Source organism: Mobula hypostoma, chromosome 9 (genome assembly GCF_963921235.1).
Source record: "Mobula hypostoma chromosome 9, sMobHyp1.1, whole genome shotgun sequence".
Taxonomy (NCBI): domain Eukaryota; kingdom Metazoa; phylum Chordata; class Chondrichthyes; order Myliobatiformes; family Myliobatidae; genus Mobula; species Mobula hypostoma.
In genome coordinates, this window is record NC_086105.1 from 43,211,058 (window position 1) to 43,229,356 (window position 18,299).

The 18,299-nt window shown below is 41.8% G+C and overlaps 1 protein-coding gene and 1 long non-coding RNA gene across 7 annotated transcripts in view; one reads left to right on the forward strand and one right to left on the reverse strand.

Annotated features, from left to right (window-relative positions):
• Nucleotides 1-3,767: 3,767 nt before the first annotated feature.
• Nucleotides 3,768-18,299, reverse strand: part of LOC134351680 (metabotropic glutamate receptor 8-like) — a 440,260-nt gene continuing 425,728 nt past the window's right edge. For all 6 annotated transcript variants that reach the window (XM_063058170.1, XM_063058165.1, XM_063058168.1 and 3 more), the window contains one exon: nt 3,768-6,823. In XM_063058170.1, the coding sequence (XP_062914240.1) occupies nt 6,774-6,823 (50 nt within the window). In that variant the 3' untranslated portion in view covers nt 3,768-6,773. The remainder of the gene's footprint in view (nt 6,824-18,299) is intronic.
• The window catches only part of LOC134351681 (uncharacterized), a 30,475-nt gene continuing 21,031 nt past the window's right edge, over nt 8,856-18,299 (forward strand). The window contains exon 1 of the long non-coding RNA XR_010019231.1: nt 8,856-8,947. This is a non-coding gene — a long non-coding RNA (uncharacterized LOC134351681). The remainder of the gene's footprint in view (nt 8,948-18,299) is intronic.

The following is an 18,299-nucleotide window of genomic DNA, read 5'->3' on the forward strand; positions in this document are numbered from 1 at the left end:
GTGTCAGTGAGCAGAAGTGAATGATGTTGCTACTATTAAGGAGAAGGTGGTGGGGAAGCTGAAAGGTCTGAAGGTAGAAAATCACCTTCACCAGATAATATACACCCAGGGTTCTGAAAGAGGTGGCTAAAGGGATTGTGGGGGCATTTGTAATGACCTTTCAAGAATCAATTGATTCTGGCATATTTCCGGAGGAATGGAAAATTGCAAATATCATTCCACTCTTCCAGAAGAGAGAGAGGCAGAAGAAATTATAGGCCAGTTAGTCTGACCTCAGTGGTTGTGAAGATGTTGGAGTCAATTATTAAGGCTGTAGTTTTGGCAAATTTAGGGGCGTGTGATAAAATAGGCTATAGTCAGCATGGCTTCCTTTCGAGAAAATCTTGCCAGACAAATCTGTTGGAATTCTTTGAAGAAATAGCAAGCTGGAAAGACAAAGGAGAATCAGTGGATGTTGTGTACTTTGGTAGAAGAAGTAAAAATGTAGACTATTTTCTAAATGAAGATAAAATTTAAAAATCTGAGGTTAATTTACAGGTTGAGTTGGTGGTGAGGAAGGCAAATGCAATGTTCATTTCAAGAGAACAGAATATAAAAGCCAGGATGAAATGCTGAGACTTTATAAAGCACTAGTGAGGTCTCAATCAGAGTATTGTCGGCAGTTTTAGGCCTTTTATCAAAGAAAGGATGAGCTGACATTGGAGAGAATTCAAAGGACATTTAGGAAAACTATTCTGGGGTTGAAAGGCTTGTCATGGGGGAGTATTTGATGGCTCTGTGCCTCTAATCACTGGAATTCAGAAGAAAGAGGGGCGAGTTCATTGAAACGTATCGAATACTGAAAGACCTCAATAGAGTGGATGTGGAGAGGATGTTTCCTTTGGCGGAGGACTGTAAGACTAGAGGACACAGCCTTAGAATAGAGGGGTGTGCTTTTAGAACTGAGATGAGGTGGAATTTCTTTAGCCAGGGATTGGTGAATCTGTGGAATTTTTTGCCACAAGCAGCTGTGGAGGCCAAGTCATTGGGTATATTTAAGGCAGAGGTTGATAGATTCTTAATTGGTCAGGGCATGAAGGGATAGGGGGAGACGGCAAGAGATTGGGGCTGAGAGGGAAAATGGATTAGGCATGATGAAATGGCAGAGCAGATCTGATGGGCCAAATAGCCTACTTCTACTCCTACATCTTCTGGTCCTCTGGTCTATAGACATTCTCTCCCCATCCACTGTCCACCGTTCCACTGTCAGAGACTGAACTAAAGGTGGTGATGAATCAGCGTATAGGCAGGTGATTGAAAGCCTGGCTGAGTGGTGCTACAATGACAACTGCTCACTCAATGTCAGCAAAACCATGGAGCTGATTATTGACTTCAGGTGTAGAAAACAGTAGGTCAATGAGCCAATCTTCATTGGGAAATCAGAGGCGGACAGGGTCGGTAACTTTAAATTCTTCGGTGTTATCATTTCAGAGGATGAGTCCTGGGTCCAGCATGAAAGTGCCATTACAAAGAAAGATCTTTGATGTTTGTTTAGATTCAGCATATCATTGAAAATTTTGAGAAACATTTATTGATGTGCGGTGGAGAGTATATGGACTGGTTGCATTACAGCCTGGTATGGAAACACCAATGGCCTTGGGCAGAAAAGCCTACAAACAGTAAGAATATAGTATAGGAAGGCATATGGTCATTCATTTTGATAGAAGGAATAAAGGCATAGATTATTTTTTAAATGGGGAGAAAATTAACAAATCAGAGATGCAAAGAGACTTGGGGGTCTTTGTGCAAGATTCCATAAAGCTTAACTTGCAGGCTGAGTCGGTGTTAAGGAAGGTAAATGCAATGTTAGCATTGGTTTTGAGAGGACTCGAATATAAGAGCAAGGATGCAATGCTGAGGCTTTATAATGTATTGGTTGGGCTACACTTCGATTATTGTGAGCAGTTATGGAACCTCAGCTCAGAAAAGATGTGCTGGCATTGGAGAGGGTCCAGAGGAGGTTCACAAGAATGATTCTGGGAACAAAACGGTTAACATGAGGAGCATTTGATGGCTTTGTGCCTGTACTCGCTGGAGATTAGAAGAATGGTGGGTGATCTCATTGAAACCAATCAAATATCAAAAAGCCTGGATAGAGTGGATGTGGAAAGGAACCATCATTTCTTAAAATGGGTGAGCCTAGCACCAGAGGGCTCAGCCTCAGAACAGAGGGACATCCATTTAGAGCAGAGATGAGCAGGATATTCTGTAGCCAGAGAGTGGTGAATCTGACATTCATTGCCACAGACGGCTGTAGAGACCAAGTCATTGAATATTTTTAAAATGGAAGATGATAGGTTCTTGATTAATCAGGTTTTCAAAGGTTACAGGGAAAAGGCAGGGGAATCAGGTTGAGGGGAATAATAAATCAGCCATGATGGAATGGCGGAGTAAACTCAATGGCCTAATTCTTATAGTTTTATGGTCTTATTGTCTAGTGGCTAGAGCCCAGTCCATCACAGGTAAAGCTCTCCTGGAAACAGGTATGATTAATTGTTAAAGGTTCTATTATGCACTTTATTTGCTGTACTAAGACTGAAAAGCCATCAGAAGGGGAAATTATGGAGCAAATTCCTTTGCCCATTCAGAAGAGAATGAAGAAAGTAATGGCCCTGGAACAGCCATCTGTATAGAGAATATAAGGAGAATGTCCTTCCTGTAATTCATTCTGATGGCTACGGTAAATGTTTGGTCCAAACTGTCAATAGCTCCTGTCCCCCAACAGAATGGCTCGAGCAACTGATTACCTCCAGCACGTTGCTTTTGCTCCAGATTCCTTTATCAGCAGTTTCTTGTGTCTCCACTATGATCAATGTTCTGTCCCACATGACCTAGTCATCAATTTCAGCCACTTGTTACACATGGTTTGAGTGTAAGTCACTTAACTACTTGATCTATTAAAATCTAGTCTTCATTCAGCTGTGTTTTGGTTGATGTCAACATTATAAATGTCATGGAGTCACACAATAAGGGAATACTGTAGGTCCTTCAGCCCAATAAATTGATGGGGACTATCAACCACCAATCCTGTTTTGTTGTTAAGTGCCGCCAAGTCATCGTCATCTCATGGATAGTGTAGTTGTCCACTGGGCTGTCGTAGCAAGATATGGAAGTAGATTGCCAGGACTTTCATCTGCCTCGGAGTCCAGTGCTGATGCCACTACACCACCAGCTAGCCCAATGCTGCTTTACCCTCCCCATATTCCCATTAATTCTCCTCAAAATCCACCACTGAACTACACAGTTCAGAGAAATTTAGAGCAGCCAATTAACCTACCACCTTCTGGGAAACAGAAGGAAATCAGAGTACCTAAAGGAAACAAACGTGGTGATGGGGAAACGTGCAGACTCCACACAGTCAGTACTAGAAGTTGGGATGTTTCACAGGTCACTGGAGTGTAAGACAGCAGCTCCCCCAGCTGTGCTGAATAATTTGCTGCCCTTTAAATTTACATCAACGAGATTTCCCCAATCTCTGTTCTAAAGTAGCTTTTTGCATCACTGGATGGTTTTTTGTTTCCAAATCATATAAAACACTGCATGTAATTCCAGTCTGAGAATAGCTTTACTACATACAGTAGCACGGAGTACTGCACTATTATTTAGAGATTCTTCCAATGTATATGTGCAGCCTCAAGCCATATGTGGTACACATTAAAATGCTAGACATGGACTATCTTTCTGTTTGTGTGTAAAGGAAAAGATAAAACAAAGACAACCAGAAAATTCAATAACTTTTAGTCAATAGATTTCAATAAAAAATGCCAGATAAATACAGAAGAAACATTTCAATGTATTTACTGAACCTTTCTTGTACAAATGATATCAACAATAGTGATTACAGTGGAACCTGCCCAGGATCAACTCCTTCCCACTTTCTGCCGTTCCTTTCGCTGACATTGCAGTCAGGAGGACAGATGGAAGTCAGCACTGAGTCCTCCAATCGCCTGTTTCTCATCGGAGGCAGAGCCCTTCTGGACCATTCGACCCGCCACCTGGATGCTGGCCCTATGGTGCACACAGCCGCTGCAAGGTACCGAAACCTTAACCACGACTTGAGCCCATAGGAAGTGCCAGAGTTAGAGGCCTGTTTCAGCCACACCAAATGGTCCTTGGCTTGCGATATTAAAGGTGAAGATGCCATCCATGATTAAAGAGGTGGCAAAACCACCAACGGTAGAGCGCCTTACCACGGGCTTTTTTGTTTTCTTTTCTAAAGAGGAGTTAATTTCAATAAGGATCCACTGTAATACTAAAAATTGCAACTGGAATCCATTTACATTCCAGTGCACATCTTGTGAACACGGGATCACTCCACCACTGCTGACATTCACCAGTTTCACAACGTTGCTCAGTGTGTAAATCATGTACCACATAGTTTATATGCTAGTGCTTCACCAAAATTCATGCAGAACTTATACTGTCAGTGTCATGCTAGGGATGATTATGACAAATGCATATCTCCTTAAAAGGTGCCAAAATAAAGTGTCCACATAGCCAAGTGTGACCTGCTGTCTCTTATCAGATGGGTGCACTGACTGGAGGAATGGGGAAATAAACATACGGCTGTATTGCTCATCATTCTGCCCCGTGCCACAATAGAACTATGAAGCAGTCATTCCATGGATGAGAGGCTCTGAGCTTGTAAACTTAATAAATTCTATTTGAAAATACAGCACACTCCTTTCTGTGGCTGCAGCTGAGCACGTAATGTGAGATTATATGAATCCAGATATAAATCTGCCTCTTTCCCTCCGCAAGTCTAGCTCACCAAAGGGAGATACCCATTTGGATTCAGTTCAGTGGGCAAAGCGCACTGCAATTTTTTTTTTCAAATTGACAGTTTGCGCTGCATCCAGCTGCCAATCTCAGAGGAGCAAAACCAAAAACAGGCATTTCATCATCAGACATCTCTCCCTTGCCAAGGTGTCACGAGTTAGAATTATAGAGCTTTATAGCATGACAGCAGGCCTTTCAGCCCAACTCGACAGTGCTGACCAGGTAGGCCAACAGAGCTAGTCCATTCGCCTGGGCTTGAACCGTATCCCTCTAAACCTTTCCTATCCACGTACCTGCCCAAATGTCTTTTAAAGTGTTGTAATTGCACTTGCCTCAGCCACTTCCTCAGGCAGCTTGACCTAGGTACTTCCTCTGTGGAAGAATGTTGCCCCTCAGGACCCTTTCAAGTTTCCCCCCTCTCATCATAATCGTAGCATTGGACTCCCCAACCCAGGGTAAAAGACTGTGACCACTTGCCTTAGCTACAACCCTCATGATCTTATAAACATTTACAATATCTCCTTTCAGCTTCTTACAATGCAGGGATAAACATCCCAGCCTCTTGATCTAATTTAGTAGGGAGCACTGAGGTGCTAATGAAGCTACCTCATCTGAGTGAAAATTGATAGTGTTTAATAAGGACAAGCAGCTTTAATTAACTCTGAACTGAGTGATTCGAGGTGCCTTAACAATGGAGTTTCTGCAGCTCAGAGACAAGGGTACGTGTAGTACTGCTGCTGAGCTTCTCATGGTGACGTCCAGTAGATCGGCCAAGAAGCCCCTAGGTTAGAGTTATCACCAATGTGATAGGTTACTTCAGCCAGAAAAATATATATATTTACACAACTACTTGGATAAACATCATCTTTGTTTTCTCCCTACTACTTCCCCTGTGAGTAGCTGTGTTTGGGTGGCCTTGGCTGACCTATTCACTGTAACTGCAGGATCTATACCATCATTAAAGCTCCTGAAGAGGATTCTGACACAAAGAGTGCTATCTACAGTAAATATAAACTTGGACATTCACCAGTTATCCCGTATTAACTGAATTGACCAAAGGAGAGGTAAAACAGAAAGGCAGTATTGTTGAGCAAGTAGAGAATGTATAAATTAAATGTCTCCAGGCCCCTCAGTAACTTTCAACTAAAATAACATTGTTTTTCAAATGTTTCATATTTATGTAAATATACATAACAGTAAGTATGATAAAACTTAGTTTTACATAGTTTGAACAGTTTAATACTTTCCCAACCTAAGACCTGTCATGACCTGATTGAACAGTGGTGCAGGTTTAAAGGGCTGCAGAACTGTCTCGTGTTGCCAGGCTGTGTGCCCAGAGTCCAGCCACTCTGGTTGGTGAGGTAATGGAAAGAAATGCAAGTGGGGTTTTCCATCATTCTAGGGAAAGCGAACATGTCATACGCACAAAATTTTTAAAAAAAATCACACTTGAACCCGCAAACCAAAATATCTTTGAATTTTGCAAAACATTCCTTTATTACAAATAAATCCATCATATAAAATGCTGACATGCTTTGACCCTTGCATTTATTTGATGCCACGCAATGCTGTGATCCAGTTGGTTGGTACATACAATGCCCTGTTTATTGCATTACTCAGGACACAGGAGCCTCTCAGAACTAAGTGGAACAAGGAAAGAATTTGCACAATCACAAAACTTACAATTAGAACAACAGGCATGGGTTCACTCTGGCTCACAATCCTTGCTGACAAAACTGTCAAGCACACGATGACCCATGTGTGTCTTCCTTGTCACTGGAGCCCGTGTCTTGGAATACACAGGGGGCCATCTCACTCTGCCGAGCTGGGGGCGGCTCTTCCTTCTGCCCACCGGCAGGCCGAACTCTCCAGAGCGCTTTCCAAATGATGGGACACGAGGGTCATTTTCACACATGCAGTCCCGTTGGGCTACTGCAGGCTCTTCACCGATCAAGTCAGTTTGCATGGTTGCTGTAGCTGATATATGTGGTCTTGGTAGAAGAAGCTGTGGAAAAGAGGATTGCCAGGCAGGTTAGATCACTCACAAAGAACGAAAGGCAGCAGTCAGGAGGAGACAGAGCCAAGTGGAGATGGAAAGATGTACAGACTCAGGGTGAAGAAGTATGATAATGCTGGAGAGTGGCAGCGGCTGGTAAGAGATAGGATTTATAGTGACCTTCAACATTTTGGAAGGAATCAAGGAACAAAAGGACAATTTACATCCCAACATCAATAACCAGAGAACAGGGTCCTGACTCAGTAGCCAGAGGACACAAACCAACCATAATTAACTGAACAATGCTATGGGCCAGGGAAATGTGAAAAATCTTTTTTCAAAGGACTAAATTGTAATGATTTGAACAGTCTCCTTGAAAATGAAGTGAAGCTGGATTCAATGGCAACTTTCAAAAGGGGAATGGAAAGGATTTGAAAGGGGGAAGGATGTGAATTCCATGGAGAAAGAACAGTGGACTGCACTAAATTGGGAAATACTTCAAGGAGTTAGCACAAGCCAAATAACTGTCAGTACTATATGGTTCTGTAATAAAGAGTAATCATTCAATTTTCACTCTCCTTTCAATCCGACTGTCAAGCTGATAGAACGAGAAAATGTTCCAGTTCTCAGTAATATACTGGTCTCTGTGTTTACTCTTCCACATCTTTCTGCATCGTTCACCATTTGGTAGTCTCATCCTAAGCTCTGGAATGGCCTCAGTAAGTCCCTTTTTCCTCATGAACACACCTGGCTTATGGAAGACCAAAGTTACAAGAATTGGACTGGCTGCAAATTCTTCCAGACCCTGCCCTCAGGTATACTACTCAAATCTCAAAATCAAGAAACAAATCAGAAATCATTCAAAGATTAAAGCCATTGTCTTCTCCAAACACTCCAAGTAAGGTCCAATATTACAAACCCTGAGCCTCCTCTTGTCAATGTACTACTTTTATTAAAAAGCCGATGTTTTTCTCGCCGATTAGCAGATTGGATCCCTTTCTCTCCACGGCCTGAAACTTCATCCAGGCTGTATTCAGGTCACCGCTCACCTGCTTTAACCACTCCTAGCACCTACGCTAGCCTTTTCCAGTCTATTTTTCCCAGTCAGTCTTCAGGCAACTGTTGAGGCTAAATACTTGAGACTGTTCCTTCTCACATTACAGAAAATTTAGTTTACGGGCAGTTCATAGGAGTGGAACCCTTACATAACTGGGGACCCATGTTTTCCGAACGACCTAATTCCCTTATAATTTTTAGTCATAGATTTATAGAATTGCACAGGACTTTCAGACCAACCTGACCAACAACTACCCAATCCTGCACCAAGGCTATTTTTTCTCCCCACAGTCCCATCAGCTTCCCCCATTCCCACCTCTGATTCTGTTACTAGGGACAATTTACAGCAGCCAGTTAACCTACCAAGATAGATATCTTTGGGATATTGGAGGAAACTGGAGCACATGGTTACTATACACAGAGTGTGGAACCCTACACAGCCAACACCAGAAGTCAGGTTTGAACTTGGGTTACTGGTACTGAGAGGCAGCTTCTCTACCAGCTGCATCATCCTACCACTCCGTATCATTGGCCTTCCTGTCTCAGCAGATTTGACAGGACCTCTGGAGAACGAAATGGAATTAAATTCTCAGGTAAATGATCTTTCATCAGGTAATCCACTGAAATATCAAGCTTGTTTCTCTCTTCACAGGTACTGCATGACCAGCCGAATATTTCTGCCTTTATTCCTGTATACGGTAGTTTTATTTGCTTCTCAGTTGCACTGCCATGTCCTTGCATGGCTGATTATCAAATTTTGTCTGATCCTGCTTCTATGAAGCATGTTGTACCGTTCTGAGAAGGCCATATCAATCATTATTATTTAGGGTTATGAACGGTCCCAAATTTGTCAAATGCAGTCTTCCCATATTTTTGATGGTTATTCTTTGTAATGCATCTCTGACTGAGGGTATCATAAGCAAGACCTGCATTTGCTGCCACCCAGAACTTGTGGGTGATGTGTAACTTGCTCTTTTATATTTCCAGATTAAAGCTGATCTCACAGACGAGGGACAAGAAACTTTCCTTCTGTACATCTACAGTGGAGCGTATCCTGACCGGTTGCACCACAGCCTGGTAAGGAATCACCAATGCCCAAGAATGGAAAAGCCCATAAAAAGTAGTGAATACAGCCCAGTCTATCACAGGAAAAGCCCTCCCAACCACTGAGCACATCTACAAGGAGTGCTGCCACAAGAAAGCAGCATCCAACAACAAGGACCACCACCATCTAGCCCATGCCCCTTTCTCACTGCTGCCATGGGGAAGGATGTACAGGAGTCTTCAGAACCACAACACCAGGTTCAAAAACAGTTTAGGCAGGAGGTACAAAAGCCTTGGGTCCCACTTCACCAGGTTCAGGAACAGTTATTAACTTCCAACCATCAGGCTCCCGAACCAGCGTGGATAACTTCACTCATTTCAACACTGAACTGATTCCACAACCTAATGACTCACTTTCAGGGACTCTACAACTCATGCTCTCAGTATTATTTATTTATTTATCTATCTATCTTTCTACTGTTTATTTATGTATTTTTTGTATTTGCATGGTTTGTCTTCTTTTGCACATTGGCTACTTGTCAGTCTTTGTGTGTAGTTTTTCATTCGTTCTATTATATTTCATTGCGCTATTGTGAATGCCTGCAAGAAAATGAATCTCAGGGTGGTATATGGTGGCACATGTGTACTTTGATAATAAATTTACTCTGAACTTTGAACTTTGGATAGCTCTTTATCTGTCTAATTGTTATCCTTGGGGTAGTTGATAGGAATATGGGCAGAACACATGACAAGGAAAAGTATTGGGACAATGAGATCTGTGAGCCAGCATGTGGCTTTACTTTGTATCATGAGGAACAATGGAAATTTGCTAATCTTCTTAATATGTTTTAGAACACTGAAGCATGTCCATGGCTTAAAAATATTAACACAGAGACTTAAAATTAAATGATAAAGAAGAATTTCATTTCTTCATATTCCTCCGGGTCTCTAGCCAATCTCTTTTCAATTTGAGGAAGTAACACTCTCAGAAAACAACCTTACCAAGAACATGTTCCATCTCCCCACAAGCACATGATATAGCAGAGCTCAGTACTACTGCAACGAAAGTGTATGCCGAAAACCCCATGCGTAAGAGTTACCAAGCACCATTTCCCAAGAACAATGTCCCTTTAAGGCATTAAATTAAAATTATAGTTATGTTAAATGTTGGGCGCAAGTAAAGCAGCACTATATTTCCAGTTCTATTTGATGGACTATTGTGGAGAACAATTGAATACATAAATAGATTTAATTGCTCATCAAGAAGTCTTTTGTTTGCAGCTTTGAATGTTTTTTGAAATGTATATTCAATCACTGCTTTAAACCCATCTCCAAACACAATGACATAGAGTAGAATACTGCCTGAAACTAGAGGTCACATTTTAACCCAAGAATCATATTTTTAAAAACATGATTTACATTTGCTTTATTAAATCCTTGTGCTAGAAGTGCTCTCTTTTATTTGTGATACTTAGTATCTTATGCAAGTATAAACCAGGTCTTGCATAATAACATTTCTTTATAGGAGCAGAATATTCGAATAAAGCTTTGTCACAGTATTATCGCACGAGAAAGTAGTTCACAATCTCAGTATATCATTAAAGCAGATTGTTCAAGTGCAGTCACTGCTCAAGTGTAAGAAATAAAACTGCTTATGAGTACAGGAGAGGATTCCACAAACAGTGAGGAACTAACAAACCCTATAATCACTTTTTTAAAAGATTTTTTTCTTTTCTTTTATTTAGAGATACAGCTGGTAACAGGCTCTTCTGGGCCAACAAGTGTGTGCCACCCAAATACATCAAAGTGTCCAATTAACCTACTAACCCATATGTCTTTGGAATGCAGGAGGAAACCAGAGCACCCAGAGGAAACCCATGCAGTTACAGGGAGAACGTACAAATTCTTTTCAGACATCAGCTGGAATAGAACACCGGTCAATGGCATTGGTTTGGTTAGAAGAGAACCATGGGCCTGTTGACCATGATGCATACTCTTACTCTTATTTGAATCCGACAGGCCTACCTTCAGTTTAGAAATGTGAGAGAGTATCTCATTAAAATGCACAGGGCTTGACAGAGCAGATGTAAGGATGTTTCCCTGAGCTGGGGTGTCTGCAACTGGGACAATGTTCTCAATATAAAGGAACAACTTTCAGAACAGATATGAGAAGATACCTTTTCAATCACAAGGTTGTAATTCTTGAAATTAAAATCAATAAAGCTGTAGATGCAGCAAATCTGAAATTTAAAAAAAAACAGAAAATGCTGGAAATACTCAGCAGGTCAGGCAGCATCCATCCATAGGTTAGCAGAGTCAACATTTCAGGTTCAGGACTCTGCAATCCGATGAAGAGTCTCAAACCTGAAACATCAACTCTTTCTCTTTTCACAGATGCTGCTTGCCCAGCATTTTCCGCCTTTATTTGAGGAATCATGAAGTATATTCAAGACAAATATCAATAGGTTTTTGGATATCAAGGGATCAAAGGAAGTGGGACTAGTGCGCAAAAGTGGTGCTGAGGTAAAAGATCAACTATGTTTTTATTGAACACCAGTGCAGGCACAAGGGGATGAATAACCTCCTCTTGCTTCTATCCTTTCTGCTTTTATTACAGATCTTTTAGGCCGATCTAAGAAGGAAGAAGGAAACTCAGTCTTAATCCAAATAAAAAAACAGCCCCGCCAACAATAAAATATTCCTTCACTGAAGGATTGATGTATCTGTCTAGTTCATCTGCTGCTGGATCTAGAATGGTGCATGAACCCAACCACAAGGGTTTTACACAGGACATCTTGCTTATCATGATGTGTGCTATGCCAAACAAAAAAAAAATACAGCAGGGTTCCTTGAGCATCTAAATATTGAAAATGTATTTTCTCCTCTCTTACTGGTCCCTGTTTTTGTTATATTCACAGAGCAAAACTTAAAGGACATTGGACTTAAACTAGCTTACTGGTGTTACAAGTATTGCTCTTTTATCATCTTTTCTTATTAGCCAATGGCAACTAGCTTAAAAACTTTAATGTAATTGTACAGATGAACTCAAAGATTATTGATGAGAAATTAGGAAAAATGTCAGAAGTAACATTACAGCATGTTGGAAAATACTGAGGCACAATGGGCTGGGGCTTGCTGGAAGATGCCAGAGGTTTCACATTGAACCACTGGCATTTCCCAATGTGTTGGCCACCAGGTTCAGGTTTCCGGAGCGGACGCTTCAATTTTACTGGCTGCTTCTCACTCAGGTTCCTCAACAGCGCTGTGATGTTGGACACAAAAGTGCCGCAACAGAGAGTCGTTACTTCAATTCCCTAGCATTTTTGCTTGGTTAACCACCTGCAGAACCTGTACCAGGTTGTATCTGGCTTTGCTGTAGGATTAGATTCTATGGGGAGATCTGGATTCAAGCTTACAAAAGTGGTATTAGTTAATTTACATATTTTGAATTAATTGAATTTAATTAATCAATTGCATTATTTTAATAAAAATTAAATGTTTTTAACCTTTTATATTTTACAGTTTTTAATATTTTTGGATGTCAGAGATAGTCAGAGATTCTTTGAATAGCACAAAACAGAAACAAACCCACCTGATCCTATTTACCTGCATTAGACCTGTATCGTGCTACTCCTTTCCTACCCAAGGATCTGTCTAGAAGCCTTTTTAACGTTATAATTGTGTCTACCTCGTCTGCTTCCTCTGGCAGCTTGTTCCGGATAATCACCTTCGTCTGTGTGAAAAATATTCCACTTTGATCTCCTTCAAATTTCTTCCCTCCCCTTTCACCTTAAACCCATGTCCTGGGAAGAAGATACTGACTATATATCCTATCTACACTCCTCTTTATTTTTGTAAACATCTTTTAAAGTCAATCCTCAGCTTCCGACATTCCAGTGAGGATAAGCGCAGCCTGCCCAATCTTTCCTTATACCTACAGCTTCCATTCCACCGAATTGGGCATTTTCTCTATTTCTACCACATCCTTCCTGGTGCATGGAGACCAGAACTGTAAAAAAACAATCATTGAATCTAATCAATGTTTTGTACAACTGCAACATGTTCATAAACCTTCCAAGATGCTGATAGCTTTGACAGCTGCGTAAGCCAGAAAATGAGGTTTAATCAGTTGTCAAAGATGTTTTCAGCTATGTTGCTCTTTTGTCCCTTCTGCTAGCTGACGGCATTACATGACAAAAGATTACACTACCATTCTGCATTTGTGGCAGGTTGACACTGGAGGATGTACAGAAGTTACTTTCCATGAAGTATGGATGTTGTAAACAGCAATTTCAGACACCATGTTAAAGACGGCCTTTTGTAGAAACTGTCTACAAAATACTTGGGATGTGCAATTGTTCAAAACATATGAAGGGAAAAAAGCACTGGACCACTGTGAACTGCCGTAGAGTGAAAACGTAAAGCTCTTGAAGTGAAACATATTAACACATTCTACTTACTTTTGCAACACATTCTCACTGAGTTAAAGCATCAGAAACAAACGAGCTGGTTATTAACTTTAGGAAGGAGGCAGTGCACATGTTCCTATTCAGCAGTGCTGAGGTAGAGATTGTTGAGAGCTTCAGGTTCTTAGGAGTGTACATTACAGGCAGCTTGATCTGATCCAAGCACGTAGATGACACAGCTAAGAAAGTGAACCAGCGCCTCTATTTCCCCAGGAGTAGATATTTGGCATGTCTCTGTTGACCCTCACAAATTCTTTTTAGATACACCACAGAAAGCATCTTATCCATATGCATCACAACTTGCTGTGATGACTGTAGTTGACCACAACCACAAAGGAAATTGAAGTGATTTGTGGACACAACTCAGCACTTCACAAGCATCAGCCTGCCCTCCGTAGACCCTCTCTGCATCTCCCCCTACCTCTGGAAGGCAATCAGCACAATCAAAGCCCCCGCCCACCCTGAGCATTTCTCTCTTCTCCCCTCTTCCATCAGGTGTAAGATTCAAAACCCTGAACATACGTACTGGTCTTAAGGACAGCTTCTACAACTCATGATCTCAGTATTAATTTTATTTGCAGTTTCCTCTTTAGCACAGTTTTTAATAAAATTCTATGGTAAATGTCTGTAAATGCCTTCAAGGAAATAGTCATAGTCATAGTCATAGTCATACTTTATTGATCCCGGGGGAAATTGGTTTTCATTATAGTTGCACCATAAATAATAAATAGTAATAGAACCATAAATAGTTAAATAGTAATATGTAAATTATGCCAGTAAATTATGAAATAAGTCCAGGACCAGCCTATCGGCTCAGGGTATCTGACCCTCCAAGGGAGGAGTTGAAAAGTTTGATGGCCACAGGCAGGAATGACTTCCTATGACGCCCTGTGCTGCATCTCGGAGGAATGAGTCTCTGGCTGAATGTACTCCTGTGCCCACCCAGTACATTATGTAGTGGATGGGAGACATGGATCAAGATGGCATGCAACTTAGACAGCATCTTCTTTTCAGACACCACCGTGAGAGAGTCCAGTTCCATCCCTACAACATCACTGGCCTTACGAATGAGTTTGTTGATTCTGTTGGTGCCTGCTACCCTCAGCCTGCTGCCCCAGCACACAACAGCAAACATGATCACACTGGCCACCACAGACTCGTAGAACATCCTCAGCATCGTCCGGCAGATGTTAAAGGACCTCAGTCTCCTCAGGAAATAGAAACGGCTCTGACACTTCTTGTAGGCAGCCTCAGTGTTCTTTGACCAGTCCAGTTTATTGTCAATTCGTATCCCCAGGTATCTGTAATCCTCCACCATGTCCACACTGACCCCTTGGATGGAAACAAGGGTACCTTAGCTCTCCTCAGGTCTACCACCAGCTCCCTAGTCTTTTTCACATTAAGCTGCATATAATTCTGCTCACACCATGTGACAAAGTTTCCTACCGTAAACCTGTACTCAACCTCATCTCCCTTGCTGATGCATCCAACTATGGCAGAGTCATCCGAAAACTTCTGAAGATGACAAGACTCTGTGCAGTAGTTGAAGTCGGAGGTGTAAATGGTGAAGAGAAAGGGAGACAAGACAGTCTCCTGTGGAGCCCCACTGCTGCTGATCACTCTGTCGGACACACAGTGTTGCAAGCACACGTACTGTGGTCTGCCGGTCAGGTAGTCAAGAATCCATGATACCAGGGAAGCATCCACCTGCATCGCTGTCAGCTTCTCCCCCAGCAGAGCAGGACGGATGGTGTTGAACGCACTGGAGAAGTCAAAAAACATGACCCTCACGTGCTCGCTGGCTTGTCCAGGTGGGCATAGACACGGTTCAGCAGGTAGACGATGGCATCCTCAACTCCTAGTCGGGGCTGGTAGGTGAACTGGAGGGGATCTAAGTGTGTCCTGACCATAGGCCGGAGCAGCTCCAGAACAAGTCTCTCCAGGGTCTTCATGATGTGGGAGGTCAATGCCACCGGTCTGTAGTCATTGAGGCCGCTGGGGCACGGCGTCTTCACAACAGGGTCGAGGCAGGACGTCTTCCACAGTACAGGAACCCTCCAGAGCCTCAGGCTCATGTTGAATACATGGCGAAGTACTCCACATAGCTGAGGGGCACAGGCTTTGAGCACCCTGGTACTGACACCATCCGGTCCTGCAGCCTTGCTTGGGTTGAGACGTTTCAGCTGTCTTCTCACCTGTTCAGCCGTGAAGCCCACTGTAGTGGTTTCATGTGGGGGAGGGATATAGTCAAGAGAGCAGGCTGGGGGACTGTGAGGAGGGGTAGGAGGGGAGAGTGGAATATGTGTTGGTTGGGGGCCGACAACAGATGGCTCATGTGGGGGATGGGCAGGGGTGACAATGTCAAATCTGTTAAAGAACAGGTTAAGTTCGTTGGCCCTATCCACACTGCCTTCAGCTCCTCTGTTGCTAGTTTGCTGAAACTCAGTGATGGTCCTCATCCCCCTCCAGACCTCTCTCATGTTATTCTGCTGGAGTTTCCACTCAAGCTTCCTCCTGTACCTGTCTTTAGCCTCCCTGATCCTGGCTTTCAGGTCCCTCTGTATTGCCCTCAAGGTAGTGATTCTCAAGGTAGTAATGGTAACATACGAGGGCTGATTAATAAGTTTGTGGCCTACGGTAGAAGGAGATGAGTTATTAACTTCAAACTTTCTGCATTTTCACTCAAAGAGTTGAACTGCATGTGCATGTAACAAGAGCTGTATAACTCATCTCCTTCTACCATAGGCCACAAGCTTATCAATCACCCCTGCTGTGGACCACCAGGAGGTCCAAGACGCTCTAGTTACATGCACGTGCAGTTCAACTCTTTGAGTTATAATGCAGAAAGTGTGAAGTTAATAACTCATCTCCTTCTATGTTAGGCCACAGACTTATCAATCACCACAGCTGTGGACCACTTTTACAAAGAAGGGATCCGTATGGTCCACGACCACTGGACTAAGTGTGTACATGTAGGAGGGGACTATGTTGAAAAATAAATGTGCTAGGTTTTCTAAAATTGACTGCTTCTACCTCAGGGCATGAACTTATCAATCATCCCTCGTATACCTACTTTGATAATAAATTATTTTGATCTCTGATCCATGCAGTCACCAAAACACCCACATATCCCCCAAATCACCTTTGCTCTTCCCAAGATATCTATCCATTATCTGAATGGGCAAACTGCAAATAAAATTAATACTGAGAACATGAGTTGTAGGCTGTGAATGGCCTGTGATGGACTGGGCTGTATCATCACTTTCTGTAGCCTTTGCAGCATCTGGCATTGCTGCTTCCATACCAGGCCATGGTGCAACCATTCGCAAACCGTACAAGAATCCACTTCAGGACTACGTGACTGCTGTGTGCCAGAGCCTTTGAGTGCACTGCCAATGAGCATTGGTTCTCACTGTGGCACCAAATGTCTGACATCTCCACTGTCTAGTATATTGAAGAAGAACTTTCAGCACATTGACTGTAGCATTTCAAGAATGTTTCCCAGGAAATTTGATATCAGAATAATTGCAGTCCTGCTATTGATACCCTCATCTCAAGAATAAATTTTTTAAGTCTTTGCTACAATTAAAATGAAATTTGATGATACATTTAATGGTTTTACAATGGATTTTAATTATCAGGTCAGCTCTGCAATAGGAAACTGTTTTGGTTTTACTTATTTAAGAGGGTGAATGAGTACAAGATGAAAGAAGAATTGAAGCATCTTAAAGCTTTGTTAATGCTATCGACTTTTAATGACACAATTACAGCAGCCCATTCCAGAAATATGCTGAATGTTTCACATAATTATGTAGAAGATCACCATGCAGAACCAGGAAGAGCTATCAGTCAGTAATCTAATATCACATCCAACAATGAAAAGGAAGCTTTACTCCTTCATGAATATAATCAGAAACTCAAATTGTATTACTGTACAACATTTAGATTACTCCCTATACTTTGAATTATTTGGCTAGCAAGGATGCATGGTAGTAGTATCTTTTTTTTTCACTAACCCATGCAACATATTCCAGATAAGTACTGAACACTGCTTTCAAAATCTGTTAAATTCAAGTAGCTGAGGAGCAGTCCCTATCCCATTTCTTCTGTTTGATGGGATGTGGTACACTTCTTGAAAAGAGGGACAGGATATCCATAAATCATGGTAACAGATTCAGGCTATTCAGCCCATCAAATATGCTCCACCATTCCATTATGGATGAGTTATTATCCTTCTCTACCCCATTCCCCTCCCTTCCACCCCTAACCTTTGACTCCCCGACGAATCAAGAAAATCCAAATCCTGGCTAACTTCTGTTTCCATTAAAGACAGTAAGGGTCTCAGTGTGCAAACAGAAACCAAGTCAACTTTTCAGATCAATGACCTTCCATCGGAATTGTTTAAAGTTTTGTATTTCTTTCATAAGCAACATGGTGAGGCTCCTTCAGGGTGAATGAACTTATTTGAGCAGAATGTTCTCTTAAAACAACACAGATCTTGTGAATTTTTCAGCGCTCTTCTGCTCTTTTGTGAATCTGTGCAAACAATGAAGCATTGTGACAATTGCTAACACTCTTCGATCAATATTGGAAATTTCATATAAATGCCATTTACATCAGCTATGAAAATGCTTACTGACCAAATTGCTGCAGCAAAAGACCATTCACCTGATAGAATTAGAAAGGTATCAAAAGTGAAAGATAGTGTCAAATGGTTTTAACAAATCTGATGTAATTTTGATCGATGATCATTGATCAGAAATGTTAACTTTGTTCTCCCTCCATTGGTTCTGCCTGACCTGCTGAGATTTTTCATCATACTTTAAGTGGAAGTATTAGTTCAGAAGAACAAACAACATTCCCCTAAAGTGGCCAGAAATGCCTGATTATTCTCAGCTCTCCATGATATCACCTAGGAC